The sequence below is a fragment of the Vitis vinifera genome, chromosome 16 (genome assembly GCF_030704535.1).
Source record: "Vitis vinifera cultivar Pinot Noir 40024 chromosome 16, ASM3070453v1".
Classification (NCBI taxonomy): Eukaryota; Viridiplantae; Streptophyta; class Magnoliopsida; order Vitales; family Vitaceae; genus Vitis; species Vitis vinifera.
The window spans coordinates 21007320-21029044 of record NC_081820.1 but is presented as its reverse complement, the minus strand read 5'-3'; the positions used below and the strand labels follow the sequence as shown (position 1 = coordinate 21029044).

The 21725-nt window shown below is 29.2% G+C and overlaps 2 protein-coding genes across 2 annotated transcripts; both read right to left on the bottom strand.

Annotated features, from left to right (window-relative positions):
• Positions 1-5228: 5228 nt before the first annotated feature.
• Positions 5229-7064, bottom strand: LOC100262321 (stilbene synthase 2). The gene is made up of 2 exons (XM_002278447.5): positions 6793-7064; positions 5229-6434 (listed from the first exon to the last, which is right to left on the bottom strand). Exons 1-2 carry the CDS (start codon positions 6968-6970, stop codon positions 5434-5436), a joined length of 1179 nt encoding a protein of 392 aa, XP_002278483.1. The 5' UTR covers positions 6971-7064; the 3' UTR covers positions 5229-5433.
• Positions 7065-18612: 11548 nt separating this feature from the next.
• On the bottom strand, positions 18613-20537 carry LOC100241934 (uncharacterized). Its single transcript, XM_002278466.5, has 3 exons — positions 20178-20537; positions 19552-19640; positions 18613-18958 (listed from the first exon to the last, which is right to left on the bottom strand). Exons 1-3 carry the CDS (start codon positions 20383-20385, stop codon positions 18917-18919), a joined length of 339 nt encoding a protein of 112 aa, XP_002278502.1. The 5' UTR covers positions 20386-20537; the 3' UTR covers positions 18613-18916.
• Positions 20538-21725: the final 1188 nt, after the last annotated feature.

The window sequence follows — 21725 nt, the reverse complement described above, 5'->3', positions numbered from 1 at the left end:
AGCACATCTAGCCCATCTTAGCCACACTTGATCCACCTAAGCACTCCTTAGCCCACCTAGGTTTAAGTAATCTTTGCATAGGTTGCATGGCATGCATGATTGCATGGCTCACATTTTTGCATGGCTTGAGCGACACTTTTTTTTATGATTATTTACTTATATTATAATTTTTTTCATTTTTATTTATTTATTTATTTATTTTATTCTATCATTTTCTAAAATACCTCTTTTATTCATTTATTTAATATAATAATTTTGTGCTTTTGTAAGGAAATTTATCAATGAAAAGGAAAGGGTGGCCGATTGAATCTTACCATTAAGGACTCTTCTCATGCTTCGAAAAATACCATACAACATTTAGCCTATGCTTAGATATTTAATTCAATTATGAAAGGGGCTGCAAGAGAGAGAGTAAGACTTACCAAATGAAAGGTCAATGGGGAAGGGAAGTTTGAAAGACTAATTAGAGAATAAATCATTTACTAAAGGGAAGAAAATTTGAAGAAAGAGAAGACCATTTTTTTTAAGGAAAATTCAAAATGAATATAGAATGAAAGGGGTTGCATTTATGAGGAAGATTCAAATTAAATAAAAGGGGTCGCACTTATGTGGAAGATTGAATATGAATTTGGAATGAATAGGATTGCGTTGAAAAGAAAGATTCATATGAATTGGAATGAATAGATTGCATCTATGAGGAAAATTCAACATGCATATGGACGAAATGGGGCTAGGTTTAAGAAGGAAAATTCATCATGAGTATGGAAAGATTGAGGTGGTGTCTAAGGAAAATAATTCAAGATGCATTACCAGAGAAGAAGAGGGAAAGAAAATAAAGGAAAGTGAGAATGGAAGGAATGAGAGGGGGAGTAGAAGAGGGGGCACGATGGGGAGTGGAAAAAACGGGAAGTGGAGGTGCAGTCGCACCTTAGAGAAAATGAGGTGCAGCCACACCATTGAGAAAAAAATGTCAGCATGTGGATAGGGCTTTCAAAGTTTGGTTTTTCAAGAAATGGAGCACAATTTGCAGCAGAAAAATGAAAAGAAAAGGTGCAGCCGCACCATTCTGAAGCAAAGAGGGGGACCTGAAAAGCTTGGCTTGTTGGGAGAAGATGAGGATTGGCATACCATTCTGGAACGTGAGGATTGGCAGTCACGCCATTGAGGGTGAGAGAGATTGATTGAGAAATAAGAGAGATCGATTGGGAGAGAAGAGAGAGATGGACCGCACCAGAAAAGCTTTGGGAAGCACTACTGCATCAAAGAGTCGTACCATCAAAGGAGATAGAAAAAGAGGATGTATTTTTTTTGTACATTGTACACACTAGAAAAATTTTGAAGGAACACTCACTATCAACAACTTTTTTTCACCAACAGCCAAACAACAACATTTTCTCTTCCTCTACCAAAGGTAAATTTTGAACACATTAGTTTGTTATTTATTTTCAATTTTAAGTTTTGATTTTTTTTTTTTTTTAGAACTTTGATGGATTATATTTATTTACTTTTTACAAATTTTTTATATTCCTTCAGTTGTGTGATAATATTTTAGATTTAAGAATTCTTGATTAATAGTGTTAACATTTCATAATATCTAATTCCAAGCTTTGTTTGTTTGGAGAACTTGATTGAACTTGACCAAAATTCTGCATTGCATTTTGAGACATGTCTGAATTTTATTTAGCCAAGCATTTAGGTTGATATTGGGTAAGATTTTCAAGTTGGATTAGCTTAGAATCAAGGTTGGTTATTATTTAAATTTTGGGTCGTATCTTTGATCGAATATAAGATGATTTATACATGAAATATGGGTTGTTGTCAAACTGTTGTGAAATAAAAAAAAATGTGGATTGATATTGCTTTAAAATCAGGGCTGGTGTAGAATGAAATTTATAGCCACTAGATTTTTAAATGAGAGAGCACCAAAATATTTGAGAAAGCCACCAGATTTTTAAATAAAAGTGTACCAAAATTTTTCTTTAAGTGAGATAGCCACCAGATTTTTAAATGAGAGAGCTCCAAAATATTTGAGAAAGCCACCAGATTTTTAAATAAGAGTGCACCAAAATTTTTTCTTTAAGTGAGAGAACCACCATATTTTTAAATGAGAGAGCACCAAAATATTTGAGAAAGCCACCAGATTTTTAAATAAGAGTGCACCAAAAAAAATTTCTTTAAGTGAGAGAGCCACAAGATTTTTAAATGAGAGAGCACCAAAATATTTGAGAAAGCCACCAAATATTTAAATAAGAGTGCACGAAAAAAATTTTCTTTAAGTGAGAGAGCCACAAGATTTTTAAATGAGAGAGCACCAAAATATTTGAGAAAGCCACCAGATTTTTAAATAAAAGAGCGTCAGTTAAGTGAGAATGACGCCAAATTTCTTAAATGAGAGAGCACTAGAAGGTATTTTGAGTAAGAATGTCGCTAAATTTTTTAATTGAAAGGGCACCAGTTTTTTTTGAATCAAAGCAACCAAATTTTTAAAAGAAATACGCAACAGCAAAATGTAATCTTTAGTTCTTTGTCATCCTTTTAATCTCACCTTGATTCTTTCATATTTATCTATTTTTAGGATCCGTGATTCTTCAATAATCTTCTTCAAATCTTATGTTATTAGTTTCCATTTACCTTTTGTTAGTTTGTGGCTTAAAAGTCTTGAGATATTGGTTTTATTATTACCTAGTTCTCATTGATTTCCTACTACTTCATTGCTTATTTTTCTCTAGTATTAATTTGACGATTCCTTTGTTGATTTGTATCCTTAATAATTATATTTGTTGGGTGTATTAGTCCTTCGTTAGTTCTTTTTTTTATATCTCGGTGTTAGTTTTTATAAGTTTCACTATAGTCCATGTACTTAATATCTTTAGAATTTTGGTTGGCTAATTCATTTGATTCCATATCATTAACTTCATATTGCACTTTTTAATTCTCTTGGTTGATTTCATTTTGTTTATGAGTTTGTTTTTTAGCCATGTCTTGTCTTTATTAATAACTCTAGTTAGGCTAATTATTAAGTTTGTTAAAAAATTTAGTTTTAGATAATTATGTGGTATGTCCAAATTGATAATTAGTTAAATATTAAGGCTTATAGTTATTATGCTAGTTATATTGTAGTCATAGTTTAATTCATGCCTATTTTTAAATTGATAATTCCTGAGTTTGATTGATCATTGCAATTATTAAGTTGGTTAGAATTTTTGTTTTAGTTAAATCTATGTTTCCTCTTAGTGGTTTCTTTTAGTTGGATTGACCTCATTTGTTTATTTATTTATTTTTATTTTAAAATCTTAGTTTTAGTCAAATTCTTGTCACGTCTTTAAATTGATAACTTTTTACTTTGATTGAATCCACTTAGTTTTTAGGATTTAGGTTTTAGTTAAATTTTTTCCATGTTTTCAAGTCGACAATTCTAGTTATTTTTTAATTGAACTCTTTTAAGTCTTGAACTCAAACCTTTTTATTAAGAAAAGAGCTCTTTTAAATTGACATCTTGAATTATGTCAAAATAACTTATTTTCTTTCAAAAAAAAATGAATATTCTCCATCAAAGATGTGGCTCCTAGATCCCAAATGAAAAGGTAGCCAATAAGGGGATCCAAGTTGATATTATTTTGTTTTCAAACCCCTTTTAAATTAGAAATGAAAAGAAAAAGAAAAATCTTCATTTTGTGTCCTGTGTTATGGATTTATCAAATCACATGGTTCCTTTTGCTTTCCTAAAATCATTCTCAAAGGAATTAAAATCTTTTAACAATTTTTTTAAAATAATAATAAAAATCCATTCTAGGATTTTAGTGCAAAGATCTCACTTTCTTTTTAAAAAAATATGCAACTTAGTTTTATCCAAGTTGTATTCCTTTTTCTCAGTTTCCAAAATTTTATTTTCTCAACATAGGTTTGAGCTTGTGTTCCCAAGCTAATGGGAATACACAGGTTAAATTTGTGAATATTAACTGGGGACTTGATGAGACCCCTACATAAAATAATCTTTCCAAAACTCACATTTCCTGCCACTTTAGCTACTTTCTATAATCAAAATCATCAATTTTTTTAGGAATTATATACAAGATGTATGTGATCATTGATGATTCTTTATACTGTGATCATTGATGATTTCGTATACTTTGATCATTTTTGCTATGCTAATTAAATAACAAGCATGCTAGGATTTCTTTATTTTATTATTTATTATTTAACCCCCTCATGTCTCGTGGATGCATGTTATGAGTTATCTATGCTATCCAGGTACACCCCCTATCACCTACCTTCTAAATTCTATGAATATGATTGTCACTGTGAACCGCACCTATGTTTGATAGTGTTTGGGTGTCTTGATACATTGTTTCCTTGTTTGATTATTTCTAATAAAGCACATGCTGGATGATATATTATTTGAACTAACTTTGATGTCTTGTGATAGCGCTTAAGAAGCAGTCTAGGTACGCTCTCTAAATCTTCTTTATGATTTGTGATTGGTTTTCTTGTTTAGCATACTATTTAAAAAAAAAAATCACCTTAGTCTACCTAGGTAGCCTCAACCAACCAATTAATTGCCCCAATTCCCTCAACTTAGTCAGTAGAGACCTTTGTAAGACTTAGAGGGGTGCTACCTTTTAAAGGTACCTTCCCAATAGGTAACCTGATCCCCGAACCAAGACTCGGGTTTTTCAAAGACACGTGTTTCCAAAAAAAAAAACTATGGAGTCACTTCTTTAGGGTTTTCTTTCTTGTTTTATTTTCCCTTTTAAAATAAAATAAAATAAGTGGTGACTCCGACTTTTCCAAAACTAAGTTCTTCACCAATAAAAGCAAGTCTCGCCGATCTAGTCGGAGCACACGTGAAAAATACGAGTCCACACTCGCTTAATGGAAAAAAGTTATACCCAAAGAGAATGAATAGATTATGTAGAGACATTTTCCCCATTGATGAGATTTACCTTTATTCACCGTATTCTTGCTATTGTTACACATAAACTATAATTTAGGGTACTAGGCTTTGGCATAAACATTTAGGAGTGACTATAATTTATTATAAGAAAATTTGTAATTATATTTGTGTTCAATCAAAATTCAAACAAGTGCAAAGTAAATTAAGGTGAAAATTTCTTAGTTACATTACCAAAATTGAAATCAATGTTATATATATAATTCTTTCTTTCTTTTCAATGGAATTTATGAGAATAGAAAATTAAAAATTTCAAGGGAACTTCAAGAATATAAAATGACAAGAACTTGAAGTCTCACTTTTTTAACTTGAGGTCTCTACAATCTCCAACGATCACTAAATTACAATCCCTCAATTTTATGATAGGAATAAATTATTGTAGGATTATTACAAGCTTTGCAGATATATGTATATATCTTCATTAACACCTCCTTAATACAATAAGACATGGCTTGTATATAAATTTTCTTATCATTCTTCACTCAATTTGTAATCATAGGTATGCTATGCAGCACAACGGTCTCGATGGTCAAGCCTGGTCCAAAACCAAACAATACTCCCCAATCCAATCCTTCACCTGTGGTGGCATTTTCCCCCTTCAATGATTTCCTTCTCATCTCATCCAAAATAAACAACACACATGCACTTGACATGTTACCATACTCACTCAACACATGTCTTGTTGCTTCAAGTTTCTTTTTATCTAAATTGAGTTTTGCTTCAACTGCATCTAGAATTGCAGGGCCACCTGGATGAGCGATCCAAAATAACGAGTTCCAATCGCTAATACCAAGTGGATCAAAAGCTTGAGTCAAGCATTTCTCTATGTTCTCGGAAATCAAAGTAGGCACATTAGGCCACAAGTGAAAGGTGAGTCCCACCTCACGTAAGTTACCCGCAATGGCACCTGCTGAATTAGGAATAAACGTTTGGGTTGCTGAAACTAACTGGAAAAGGGGTCGTTCAATCGAGACATCTGGATCTGATCCAACAATCACAGCTGCAGACCCATCGCCAAAAAGGGCTTGGCCAACTAAAGAATCCAAAGCATCTTCAGAAGGTCCTCGAAATGTAACAACAGTGATCTCAGAGCACACCACAAGAACTCGTGCTCCTGCATTATTCTCTGCAAGATCCTTAGCGGTTCGAAGGACGGTTCCACCTGCATAGCACCCTTGATGGTACAACATAACTCTTCTAACTGAAGTTTCAAGACCCAAGAGATTAGCAAGTTTATAATCAGCACCAGGCATTTCTACACCAGAGGTTGTACAAAATACAAGGTGGGTGATCTTGGACTTTGGCTGGCCCCACTCTTTAAGTGCCTTCAATGCTGCTTCCTTACCAAGCTTAGGTACCTCAGCTGTGATAATCTCTTGGCGTATGTTAAGAGATGGAGCCATATAAGCACCCATGTTTGGATGTTCTTCAAGCATTTCTTCAGTCAAATGAATGTAACGCTTTTTGATCATTGATTTGTCACCTGTAAAAGAAGTAACATGAACACATTAGTTTTATCAATCAACAAGTCATATGGTATATGTTCAAGATGATCAACCAGCATTTAACATTGAAAAAAGTATAAAAGGTTATTCTTAATTATAGCTAGCAATGCTACATGATTCAAAGAACAGCTCTTCAAGCCATTACAGCAAGATGCAAAGAATATTGGTTACTGAAGTAAAACAATTTTCAAGTTTCCTGAAGTAATTTATCTAAAAGCTATACTCTAGAAAGCTTGAAACATTCATTCACTTGGAGGTGAGCCTCACCTGATAGCGCACACTCTTATATGCATACAAGTGTTATGGATATAAGAATTAATGAATGAATATACTTACATATGCGATTGAACTTCTTCTTCAACTCAGTCATGTGCTCGCTCTTAGTGACCCTGAAATAGTAATCAGCATAATCAGACTGGTAGACACAGTGGTCGGGAGTAGCTGTGCCAATGGCTAGGATGGTGGCCGGACCCTTGGCACGTTGAGCGTTTCTAATTTCCTCAACTGAAGCCATTGATGCCAGCTACGTACTGAAATGAAAGCTTAAGATTAAGTTGAGGAAGGAAAGAGAAGCGTTCTTGGAGCTGGGTTGAGAAATCTGGGTGTGAGTGTTGGGTATTTATAAGCAGTGTCTCAACAACTCTCATCCGGTGGCAGTCAATAAATGATGATGGATATTTGAATGAGTAGTTGACTTCAAAGTTTGTGTGCTTCAGTTTATTTTTGGATGCGTGTATGTTTATGCATTTGTGTTGTTTTCTGTCCTTCACCAACCCATATATGATGAATGCAAACACAGGAAGGAGAGCGCACTCAATCTGATCACGGCTTGTATGAATATTCTATACATATAGCTATATATAGTAAGACTTTTCGGGCCACTAACTGGAAATTAATACATAGCCAATGACTTTTCCACGCGTGGGAAGCTGCGAGCAACTTTCTCATTCGTAATGAAATCAAAGCCATTCAAAGTTGGATTTCTGAATTTGAAGTAGTAACCTCAACAACCCAATAACTGGTATACCATTTCATTTTCTTCCTCGCGATTACATCACGTCTCGTTGTTCTTATTCAAAAAGTAATTCAACAAATATCTGATCATTTTCATCCGGCTAAGTGTAAATTCACTCTATGTGCATACGAACAAGTTTCGAACCGCCCCAAAGTGGATGACCAATTCTTTTTAGAACAGATTTATTTTCTAAAATAGCTAAATAATAATAATAATAATAATAATCATCATCATCATCGATATTTATTTTTTTTTTATATTTTTTTTTCAAATGAAATATACATATATATTAATTAATTAGTAAAAGATTAGTGAAATTTGAATATAATTTTTGGATTTTAGTTTTGCTTTAATTTTTATTTCAAAGCAATAAAATTTTGAATTTTTGAAGAAATAGTTTTATTGTTATATTTTCACTTTTTATTTCTTAAATTTGAGAATTTATAAAGCATGAAAAAACAAAAATAAAATGCATTCATTAAAACACATCCCTTTTAAGAGTTTTAAATAATTTTTATTTTAAATACAAATTAAATCAAGACGGCAAAACTATATCCAACTACCGCCTTAGCCTGTGGATGTCTAATAATGTTAGTCATTAGTCATGGGTTTTTAAAATTTATTAGAATTATTAAATTACATATACTTTTTTCAATCTTGGTAGGCTCATAGCTCGTTTGAAGTGGTTGAGGTTGTCTTTTCCTGGCACAAGCAAGGAGTACTGGGCTTGAATGGTTGTATTAACAAATGAGAGTTGATAATTGTCCTCACATAAATCTTGTCGTTGACTTGTATGTTTCATATTAAATGTGATGTGTTTACTCAATAAAGGAGTACGAAAACTACATATGACCAATAAATCAAAGTAGTTTAGGCAAACAAAATAACTCAAGAAATATTGTGCAAATTACCATAAAAATCTCACGAACTTAACACTTATCATAGCTCCAATCTTATGCCTAAATCTGAGACTACTAAGTAAGATATCTAATACCTAAATCATAGGCTATGGAAGTGAGACAGATGCAAGGATGAATAAAATAAAATAAAATAAAATAAAAATCCTAGAAATTTATATTTTGTACTTTGCATTAAATGAATGATAAAAAGATAAAATAATTTAGGTTTTTAAAAGGATTGGTTTGGAATTTTATTTAAAGAAAAAAATAATAATAAAGGAACAAAGATGGTATTATAAAAGTTTTGTTAAAGTCTATAGAGCTCCTAATAAGTCAAAAAACTTCTTGTATAAGCTATCTTATTTTTGCTTTTATATTAAGTTTTTTCTTAACTAATAAGTTTTTTGAATAAAATTAATCAAGCAAACAAAGAAATTGATATATATTAAAGGAAATATGGTATTTGGTTATAATATATTAAAGAATATATATAAATAAATAAAAAAAGGAAGTGTTATATACACACACACGTGTGTATCGCACGCATATCATGACATAAGGGCATGGTTGGTATATCGTAGGCTTGAAGCCGAGAAGAAAATATCCCCAAAAAAATGTTATACACACACACACACACACGTGTGTGGGACTTTTGACAAGGGTACCGTAATTTAAAAAAATTATTCTTAAATTATCGTAGGAGAAAAAGTAATTCCAAATGTATAGTAGTTTTTGTCATGTAGGAGAGAGAGTCCACGGATAAAAAAATTTTTAAGCAAAATCATCTTTTGAAAAGACGATTTTATAAATAAATAAAAAATTAAAATGGAAATCATTTCTTTAAGAGACAATTTCCCTTGGAAATCCAAAAAAAAAAAAAATTCAAAGAGACGATTTCCCATTAAAAAAAATTAATATTACACAAAAAAATTTAATATTACAAAAAATTGAAAATCCAAACTAATTTAAAAATAAAAATAAAAAAGGAAATCATATCTTCAAGAGACAATTTCCCATTAAAAAAAATTAATATTACAAAAAATTGAAAATCCAAACTAATTTTTTTAAAAAAAATCAAAAGGGAAATCGTCTCTTGAAGAGACGATTTCCGATAAAAAAAATCGTTCCCATTAAAAAAAATTAATATTGCAAAAAATAAATTTTAAAAAAATTTTCAAATTAAAAAAAATTAATATTACAAAAAATTGGAAATCCAAACTAATTTTAAAAAAAAATTATTCAAAGGTAAATTTCCCTTTGAAATTTTTTTTTTTAATTAGCTTGGATTTCCAATTTTTTGTAATATTATATTTTTTTTTTAATTTGGGATTTTTCTAAAAAAAATTATTTTTTGTAATATTGATTTTTTTTTAATTTGAGTTTTTTTTATATATTATTTTTTTAAATGAGAAATCTCTCATCAAGAGACGAATAAATAAATAAAAAAATCGTTCCCATTAAAAAAAAATTAATATTGCAAAAAATAAATTTAAAAAAAATTTCCAAATTAAAAAAAATTATTATTACAAAAAATTGGAAATCCAAACTAATTTTTAAAAAAAATTATTCAAAGGTAAATTTCCCTTTGAAATTTTTTTTTTTTAATTAGTTTGGATTTCCAATTTTTTGTAATATTTTTTTTTTTTAATTTGGGATTTTTTTAAAAAAAATTATTTTTTGTAATATTGATTTTTTTTTAATTTGAGTTTTTTTATATATTATTTTTTTAAATGAGAAATCTCTCTTCAAGAGATAATTTCCCTTTTGATTTTTTTTTCCCTTTGAATTTTTTCTTCTTTTAAATTAGTTTGGATTTCCAATTTTTTGTAATATTAATTTTTTTTAAATAGGAAATCGTCTCTTTTTTTATTTTTAAATTAGTTTGGATTACCAATTTTTTGTAATATTAAATTTTTTTTTTAATGAAAAATTGTCTTTTCAAAAGATGATTTTGCTTAAATATATATATATATATATATATATATATGTCTCTCTCTTACCTTGCAAAAACTATCACACATTTGAAATAACTTTTTCTACTACGGTAACTTAAGAATAATTTTTTAAATTATTGTACTCTTGTCAAAAGTGTCACGTGTGTGTATCACACTCGTATTATGACAGAAGGGCATGGTTGGTCTATTGTAGGCTTGAAGCCGAGAAGAAAATATCCCCCAAAAAAATGGGTTGCGTTAGGTTCAATCATGCTCAGCTCCTTCCTCAGAAGGACTACTACAGCTCACATGTATCAGGGTCAGGCTTTTAATGCCAAAAATTTTAACATTAAAAGGGTGCTGACATGGTATCGATTTTTCGGTGATAATGTTGACATGTCGATAAAATATCAAAATACTGTCCATAGATTGACAAAAAGTAGATAAAATATCCGAAAATTCAGATGATCAATATTTGCATTCCATGTTTCTTGTTGGCATCGTCCGATAAGCGATATTTCGAAAATATATCAAGATATTTTTGTCCTTACATCCAAGAAGGGAGGGGGACAAATTTGGTTATGATAAATTAGGTTGTAGTCTCTTTTTACAAATTTTGGCAAATATAAACTAAGTAGACCAGTCGACCCCGCTAGGTTGAGCTAGAAAAATTACCATAACTCACTATAATAATTATGCAATGAAGCACTTAAGGGACACAATCAGCTACTCCTGTTGATTGCCAGTTGATCCCACATCTCAACTGTCCCTTGGTCCCAAGCTTTAAAAACCTTGTTTTTCAAGTTAAAACTTGTACTCGTTAACAGTCATTAAGTTTGAAAATCATTTTTATGCATGAGTAGAACTAAAACAACTGTGGTTTTCATATGAAAACTTCATTCAATTTTGAAAAGATTTTACACGAGTTTGAGATCAATTGGATGAGTTTTAGAGTATTGGGTGCTTAATGAAGTATACAATGCATGAACCCGATGCACTAATAGCCTTTCAAAGATCTTAAATTAATGAACTTGGAACATCTCTTTGAAGTTTTCTCCTCCTTCTTAATTTTCTTTTGGTTTAATATTTTTATTTCCTCTTTAAAAAAAAATTACTTAACACACTTAAATATAAATCATTAGATATGAATCTTATTTTGTTATCATCAAAATTGAGATTAATTAAACTTTAATCTAAAAATCTCCTTATTTTTTATGTTGACAAAATCATGGTTGCTAAAATATTTTCCTTCAATATAGGTCTATTTTTATTTAAGAAAATATCCAATTTAAGAATTTAAGTATATTAAGGGTGTTCAAATAGTAACACAAAGAGCAATTAGTAATTGACGAATAAAGATATTAAACAAGATGCATACGTATATGATCCTAAAATAGTATAATGAATATAAATAGCATCAACATTCAAGATTGCTAAAACAAAATACAACACATATTATGTATAAGATGATATCATTAAAACATGTAAGGACATAAGCATCCTATTTCTAAGGGTTTTTTTCATTAAAAATATATATATTCTTCTTAATCGAAACCTTAGACTAACAACAATACCAATTTTATCAAAATGATATATCAATTTTTCTTTGCACGACCATCATCCAGCAATTATTAATTTTGTTTTATGATTAAAAAAATAAAATTTCAATTCAATGACATAAAAAGAGCAAATTAAATCAATTTGAAGCATTTCTATGCGAAGGGCAAAGGATTTTATCCCCCTTATACAAATTTGATCATTTCATAATGAGTGATGTTATCTCTTCTCATTAATATTCTTTGTTTGCTTACTCTTTCTTATGTGGAGTTTTCTTCATTATTTATCTAACTTTACATTCTCTTTCATTCTTTGTTGTTGTTGAGCCAAGCTTTATCAATATTTTTCTTAAATCCCAACTCATTACCACTTCGACAGTTTCCCAATAAGGATGATTAGATTGATCAAGTATTATAGATATCTCTATGAATTTTGAATATCCCATTTTGTAACCAAGAGATACTTCTTTCAATTTTCTATAAATAAAAAAAATTCTTTAAAATTTTTTAATATCAAGAAACATGTCACTTAAATGGTCCATGAAAATGATTTGATTAACTTTGAAAATTCTTTATGATGTGTTTATATGATAGTTCAAAAATTACTTTAAAATTTTATGAATCGAATGAATAACCAAGAAAATGTTTCCAAAAAGGAAGAGATGTGTTTACGAAATTAAGTTACCAATACCAATGATCTACCTTTTCACATTTATATATCCAAAATGAGGACATCTTCCTTTCTTCTTGGTTGGATTCCAACAAAACAAATTTATGTAACCTTATATTCCTCTCTTCTTGAGTCCTAGAGGGTTAGCTTTTCTCTCATTTAGAATCCAAAATGATTTAGAACCATATACAACATTGGGGGATTTTCTCAAAGGACAAATACCTCTAATGTGACAATTTATTCCACAAAAATTAAAAATGGTATTTAGATTACTACTTGAAGCCTCTTTCACAAAATAGTTTTTATAATACCTTTTATTTTTATATAGCCAATAAGTTAATCCATTTTTATCAAAAATACATTTTTGACTTGCTAAGATCATATTGCAGGTCATGCAACCATTTAAAATTTTGTGAATTTTGTTTTTCAAAACCTCATTTTCTTTTTCAAATGATGTTTTATCTTTTCAACACTTTCAAATTTCTTTTTGAGCTCATTAAGCTTATCTTGAAAAGAGGAAACTTTCTTTTTTAGAGAGACATTTTCCAAACCATGTTTTTAAAGATCAGTAATTCTTAAAAAGTATCTTAAAGATTATAGTTAGGATTATAATTTACTTCATTTTCATGATCCTCTAAAATCATAAAGTATATGCTGAAACTTCATTTTTACACTTTTCTTTATCATTTGCACTCCATATTGTCACCATTACTTTCTTCTTGCTAGCACTTGAGAACTTTTTCTTTGAATGAGATGTTATCCCCTTGATCTTCTCTACTTCATGAACTTCTTTGTGATGATATCAAAGTCCTCACCTTCACTTTCCACCTATTCATTATCAATTATTGAAGCTTTGAATTTTGTGTCATGCTTCTTCTCTTCAACCTATTGATGATTGTTCATGTTGATCTTATGGATCATACATGACCCAATGAGTGCTTCAAGAGGGATCTTAGTAACATCCTTTGCTTCTTGAACTATCATCATCTTTGCTTCATATTTGTTTGGTAGAAACCTTAGGATCTTTATGACTTTCTCCACCTTGGTGTACATCTTCTCCAAAGCTTAAAATTCATTTGTGATCTTCATGAACCTAGCAAACATTTTACCAATAGATTCAAAATACTTAATGATGAATATTATGCATAAGGATAGTGATTTAGACTCTTTAACTTGGTTAGTGTCTTTATGAGTGGTTAATTAGTGTCTTTATGAGTTATTTCTAAGAGTCTTCATATATATTTTTGGCCGATTCAAATGAGGAGATCCTATTATTCTCTTTTCTATCAATGCACAATGCAAGTACCATATGGTTTTAACATCTAATTATGTATTTATTTTGTTTACCTCATCCCACTCGTAGCTAGGTTTTGGAATGGACACTCTATTTTCAATTTTAGTTGGAAAATGATATCCATGTTAAATGACTTCCCATAAATCAAAATCAGTAGACTTTAGAAACTAAGGGTCTGTTTGGTTGTTGTTTTTGAAAACTATTCTGAAAAATAGTTTTTTAGAACAATTTTTAAGAATCGTTTTTGGTGTTTTTAAAAAAAAATGTGTTTGAGAACTGAAACAAAAACAAACAAAAAAAATGTTTGGTTGAGTTAATAAAAAAGTTTTTTAGAACAAGTAAAACAAAAAACATATTTGAAATATGTTTTTTTTCCAATAATAAAGTGTTTTCTTCAAGTAACTTTATATTATAAATTTATAAATAATTTTTATATACACAATTCATTTAAATTAAAAAAAAATATTTCATTTTAAAATTTTAAAAATAGATTTGATATTAATTAGATTTTAAATACTCTTTTTTTTAGTTTTTATAAAATTTGAAACAAAATTTGGGGGAAAATGAAAGAAAAGTAAATAAAAATGATAATAGTTTGATTAATTTTACATTTGATTAATTTTAAAATAAAAATATTTTTTATATATTTTTAAAATAAATCATGATAAAATCATTTTTATTAACATTTTTTTTCTTGATTTAATCTTTAATTTTATTAAAAATTATAGTATATTCTATTAAGATGAGATAAAAAGTTTTAAAAAGAATTAATTTAATTTTTACAACTGATTTTCACCTAACAAGCTTGTAAATAAAATAAATAGGACATGAAAATAAATGCAAGTAAAGTGAAGTTTGAAGATGGTCACTTTCCAATGGATTCCCATGGCTGAAGATGGTGTTATATTTGTGTTGACCAATATATTTTACCAATCAATATGCTTTGATCAATAAATTTTCACTTTATATATGAATTTTTTTTTTAACCAACCATTTTATCCATACAAATGACCCTCATATCCCTTAAAAATATCTCAAATCATTCCAATCTTGAGAAAAGTCTTTACCCAATATTACTACCTTATTTACATATTACTACCCTCATTCTCTACAATCTCTCATCTTCTTCAAAACTGAGAAAAAAATCACTTGCAAAACCCTTTCAATAAGCAACTCGTTTTCTTTATCTTCCATGTCCTTAAAGCAGGTTTTTTGTTTTTCTTAAACAAAACAACTCAAGAAAAATCAAAACTGAGAAACGGGAAAAATCAGGAATTTTTTTTTCTTTCTCGTTCCCCACTTTTCTCAACATCCAAACGGGAAAATATAAACAAGAAAAAAAAAAAAAAAAAAAACTAACAACACGTGATAAAAAAATACAAAAAATAAAAAATAAAAAATAAAAAACTCAGATCTCAATTGAATAATAGAACTGAGAAACAGGAAGAAAAAAAACACGGAGAACAATTGTTCTCTTATGGCTTTTTTTTTGTTCTGCAAACAATAAAAAACGGGGAAAACAACATTTTTTTGTTCTCTAAAAAGTGTCATTTTGAGAATACAAAGAACAAGAAAAACAAAAACAACTTTCTCAACCAAATAAGTTTTTAATATTTTTTATTTTCAAGAACAGAAAACAGTTTTTGAAAACACCAACCAAATAGGCCCTAACTCACTCTTGCTTTTTAATAAGCATAATCATGTTTGTAAGAGAATAAGAGTTTAGAAATTGAAATTTTGTCTATTATTGGTGAATATGGTTGATTAATTATTCCTCTAAGGTAGTTAAACCCCATATTAGAGTTCATACTTTGATACCCATGTTAGGATTATGTACTAATCAACTAAAGTTAATCACCGAAAGAGGGTGAGTTGGGTTATGAAAGAGCAATTGCATGCAAAAATAAATATAATTAAGGGATAGAGAAATACAAACACAAGGTTTTATAATAGTTCTATGCAACCCAATCTATATCCACTCTCATCAAGCTTAACCACGTTAAGGGTTCCACTAACAAGGCTTTTAACCCAAGCCTTCAAACTTTACACTCGATTATGGTTCCAATGGACCCTTTACAACCACAAGACTTTCAAAACCAAAGTTTTCAAACGATCGCCCTTGGATTATGATTTCAATGGACTCTCTCAAGCAATACCCGCTCTTGAAATCTTCAAGTGATCTCACAGTTGGAAATGCCTCATAAGACTACAAATAATGAAAATTCCTAGTTTACAATTATTTGAGTCAATTACATACAAATAAAACTAAGGCACTTAAAAACACTCACTCATTGATTGACATTAAATTCATGGTCATTAAATCATAAATGAGAGTTTATAGACCTTTATATATAAAATGGATGAAAACAAGTTGTTGGAAACAAAAACCTTAAAGTCCTAGTTGAGGGTCCGATCAACCACCAACTAGTAATTAGACATAATTAGTGCACTACTACAGGTGACTATTTGGGCGAGTCCCAAGTGAACCAGTTAGTTGATTGCTCAATTGAGTTGGAAAGGTCATCACAACTCACTAACATATTAATTATGCATTAAAGCACTTAAGGGACACAACCCATCACTCTAGTTGACGACCACCCATTTGAGTGAGGGACTCAATTGCCCCTTGGTCCTAAACTTCAAAAACTCTTATTTTTAAGTTAAAACTTATACTTCTTAACACTCATTTGAATATGAAAGTTTGAAAACCATTTTAAGCATAAATAGCAATAAAACAAGTATGATTTTCATATGAAAATGTTTCATCCAATTTTGAAAAGATTTTAATTTATCTTGGAGTGTTAAGTGCTTAATGAAGTGTAAGATGTAGTATGAATCTAAAATAGTGTCTGATAAAGTAACTTAATGACTTAATAATTTAATTTATGTCATTAAGTATGTTTAGTAAAATAATTTAATATCACAACTTAAAGTAAAAAATAATTTTAAATATTAAGTCAAAATAGTTAACTTAATCTCAATTGTTTTACATCATTTACCCATGTTTAGTGAAATTCTATATTCACAACTTAGTAATTACCTTATATATCTACATTAAATGTTTAAAAAATAAATTCATTGCTTAAGATTTGTTAAAATATAAATATTAGTTAAAATTAATAAAAGTAACTATGTCAATTTGATTATTTATAATGAATTTTAAGCTAATTTTACCAAACAATTTTAATATTTAAAATAAAAAATAAATTATAAGTTTAAGTCAACAACTTAAAAATAATTTAACTTAAATAAGTAACAAGTATTAAGTTAATTTTACCAAATACTCACTTATTCTTAATCTTAATTCTCTTTTACCTTAATTGTCCATGTTTAGTAAAAGTATATTTTACAACTATAATTCCACATTCACAACTTATCTTTTATAGTAAATATATATTTTGTAATTATCTTATGCATTTACAATACTTTAAATATAGGTGTTTAATAAATAAATTTATTGCTTAAAATTAATAAAAATAAATATTAGTTAAATTAATATGAGTAAATGTGTCAAATGATGATTTAAAATTAACTTTACCAAATAACCTTAATACTTAAAGTAAAAATCAAGTAATAAGTTTTAAGTCAACAATTTAATAATAATTTAACGTAAAGTCAACTTAAGTCATTAATTAATAAGTATTAAGGTTTACCAAACATCCTCTAAAGTAGTGTTTGTGTTTTTTTTACTTAATTCTAAATAAAACTTCAAATTAAATAGTGTTTAATAGTATTAAGTTGTTTATTTTTGTAATATTTTATTTCTATTAAATATTAAAAAGTAAAGAAAAATTAACATGTTATTTTTTATATTTAGAAAAAGTCTAATATTTTAGGGGTGGATGATAAAATTTAATATTTATTACTTAATAACTTGAATTGACTTTAAGTTAAATTATACTTAAATTGTTAGATTAAAATTTTTTACTTAATTTTTAATTTAAGTATTAAGATTGTTTGATAAAATTAACTTAAATTTATTCTAAATCGTCAAATTAATATATTTATCTTCATAAATTATAAATAGAGTAAAGTAGATTGAGTAACAATAGAAATCCTAGAGTAACAAATGAGATCGTGAAGTTAAATAAGATAAATAAAGGTAAAAAGGTAAAATGAATAGTAGATTTAAGAATTAATTAATTATTTTTACTTTTTACTTAAAATTATTTTTAACTTTAAGTCAGATCATTAAGTTATTTTATCAAACATACTTAATTTATCAAATAATTAAAATTAAATTATTAGTTTATTTTAAGTTATTAAGTTGGTTTATCAAACAACTATTTTGATTTTTTTTATTCAATCAAAAATTTATAATAAATTATAAAAAAATTTAAAATAAATAAATAAATAACTTAAAGTATGAAAGCAAATTACTTTTAACAAAAAGTTAGAAAAAAACAAACACATCGATATTAATCAAACTTTTGCCTTACCGACATCTATCTCCTTTCTAATTAAATTATGAAGATTAAATCTTAAAATTTAATAGGTCCTAGTAGATCTTTTATATGGTACTTCAATATCCTAGAATTTTTGGAAGTTTTATATATGGATTAAGCTCGAGTTAACCAACCGCCCCATCCAACCCTCAAAGATCACCATCCCTAAGTCTCTTTATTTGTTGGTTTGGACGTGAAAAGAATGAGTAACCAACCAAGATAAGGATGTGATTGGATGTATAAATTGAATTGTTCCCTTGTCCTTTTCCCTATGCTCCATTATCTCCTCCTACAAATTTTTCCAAATAAATTAAAGTAATTAATTATTTATTCACAACAAATATCTAATAATAAAAAAACTAATAAATTAATATTACATCATAGAGTTCCAACATTCTCGATTGATGGAGATAGCTAGTAGGGCCTCTCCCATCTTTGGAGTGCATGCATTTTAGTGATAAAACATCATCTTCAACCTTTTTCTCAATCACCCAAATGCCCTCTAACTGATATTTTCCCTAGAAAATCACCAGCACTGCCATATTTACTAGAAAGGAAAAGAAAAAATATAAAATAAAAGGAAGCCCTAATGGAAGAAGAATCTTTCTCAGTTAGCAGTAGAGATGGAGACACTGGAGTGGTCTCTCTCAAGCCTTATCACCTGCTCTGCTTTCAAGCTGTGGGACCACCTGTGGACCAAAAAAAAAAAAAAAAACACTCCTCTTTAATTAAAGGTTCATAAAAAATACATAAAGTAATGCAATTACACATCAAGGGTTGAAGTCCACTTTGCCCCTCCAGCTTCATTCTTTTGCACTTTCACCTCTCATATTCAAACTTTTCAACCTTTTACTATACGAAACTTTAGCTAAAAGGAGATAAAATAAAAAATAAAACTCTCATTTATTAAAAAAAATTTATTTATTTTATACTTTTTATTCTTAAAATAAGAAACTTTTTTTAAAATATTTTCCCATATATTTTTAAAGATATTTTAAAAAATAATTAAAAATAAAACATTATATATAAAAAATACTTTCAAAAGCCTAATAAATTACCTTCAAACCTTAAAAATTTATAAATTAATTATGATGTCACACTCCACAAAGATGTGGACATATGACACGTCATTAAATTAATTTATCATTTATCAAATACCATGCATTAAAACAGTATAATATTTCTATGAAGCAGTATATAAATTAAAATATAGAAGAAAAGAGTTAAATTTTTATGATGTGATACGGTGCTACAGGGTTTATATTATTAATGTGATGCTAACCTGATCCTGTGAAGAATTGTACGGTTGAGATGACAGTGGTCTGCCAGCTTTCTTGTCAGCTCCACGGTAACTCCTGGCTCTTGAACCTACTGCAATTAAACCCAAAAAAAGATCTCAGCCAAATGAGTGAAAAAAAATCAATCTTTATGACATATTCTCAAGGTCAAGATTCTTAAGGCGGCGTTTGGATGCCAACCCCAACCCCAAAAACCCATCTTTCATGGTCAGGCTTGAACGCAATACTGTCTAGTAATCATCACCCATGAGTGTAATCACTGAGACGGCGTCGTTTTCAAGTGAAAGTCTCTCATGGTCGTAGACATTACTTGAGATTTGAGAAGAACATGCTTTTTGTTAGTATGAAGAAACAGCATTACTGCTAGAAAACACGGTTTTTGTTGTTCTAATTACGTGCACACATCCAAACACCTCTCTGCAAAATTCCGGCAGAGTCTAACATGCCCCAGTTGCACTCCGTTGCACGATCCAAAACACAAAAGCAGTGTCAAAGGATGATGGATTCAGCGCTAAAATGCGCCGTCGCGGCATGGAAGAGAGAGAAGACAACCCATGTGGAAAATATAATATCGTTAGGAGCGGCCTGCAGATGAATTAACTATGAATACCTGGAGTGGAAAATCTTCTCGTGGGGTGAGTTTTCAAATCTAGAGTGGAGTCAGACGTGTCTGGTAGGTAACGGTCGAGACGAGGAAGAGGATGACCGTTGCTCTCGAACATTGCCCGAACGAAGGAAGCTTCCATGGAGTTGAGGAATTGGACGTGCTTTTCGTTTGTCCAATACCCACTTGGATTTATCGATCTGTTCGAATCCATCGCCCCCGAAACTTGTTGGTTCCTATCTTCTGAGGTCGCCGGAAGGAAACGCCGCCTGCGGTGCCCGAAAACCGCTAAATAGGTACGCGGTTTGGAAAACCTTAGAGTGAGATCGGGGGGTTTCTGGGTCTCAACCTTTTATAGCGTCAGCTATGGTGGCTGGCTTTTTGTTGCAGGTGGCTATGTGGTTGTAATGAGAGTCTTCATTATAACTACTCGCTATGCATGATTGACACGTGTCGTATAACAATAATCGTAGAGAGGGCCTGCCGGCTCTTGCTCCCCCACCTTTCGAAAAATTTGGGATGTACGTGGGTAATGTTTTCAAATCATTTTTTTTTTAAATGATTATTAAAAATAATTTTTTATTATTTTTAGAATAAAATCATATTTGATAATTTAAATAGGAAAAATATTTTTTTATATTTTTAATTAATTTATAAAAATAATTAAAATAGCCTCAAATTTGTTTTAAAAAATAATTTATTTTCATAAAAAAAATCTTTAAAAATTTATTAATGGTATTTTATAAATTAAAAAAAAATTACTACCATTTTTTGCTTTAGAACTAAAAAACTATCTTGAAGAATAGCTTTCAAATATGAGCTAATTTCGAAATGTGTTTCTTCATCCTTGTAGAGAAATGGGTTCATTTTTTTTCTTTTTTTTTTTAAAAAAAAAAAAATTATATGATCATTGGGTTTGGTGGAAGGTTTACATGCATTCATCCGGAGGTTACATTTCTAACATGCGGCTCCCCAAAGATGCAGCTCTTACGACTCGGACTTGAATGATCTGATACCACTCGTTAGAAGAACAGGAAAAAAAGATTTACTCTTACGACTCGGACTCAGACTCATGACCTGATACCAGTTGTTAAAAGAAAAGGTAAGAAAAAAGAAGAAAATCAAGGCTTAACCATTCTCAGGTATATAAAAAGACTTAACGCCTAATATAATGTATCCATCTTGGAACCTTTGCTTATCCCAAAACTAATAAATGGGGTCCAGCCATCTTTGATCTTAGACACTCATCTAACTCCATGTTCCAATGTCGTTTTTCTAGAAAATAACATTATTACATAGAGATAATAATGGAAACAGGTTCGGGATATATCGCTTCATCCTTATCTCATCTTATTTATTCAAAATAATTCTCATTTTTATCTAATTAAAAAAATTAAACAAGACCTGATGGGACAATATGGGTGTGCACCGTCTCATTTCACTTTCTTTTTAAAAAAAAATTTTAATTTTTAAAAATTATTTTAAAACAAAATTTAATTATATTAAAATAAATATATTTTATAAATAATTAAAATATTATAATATTTTATAGCT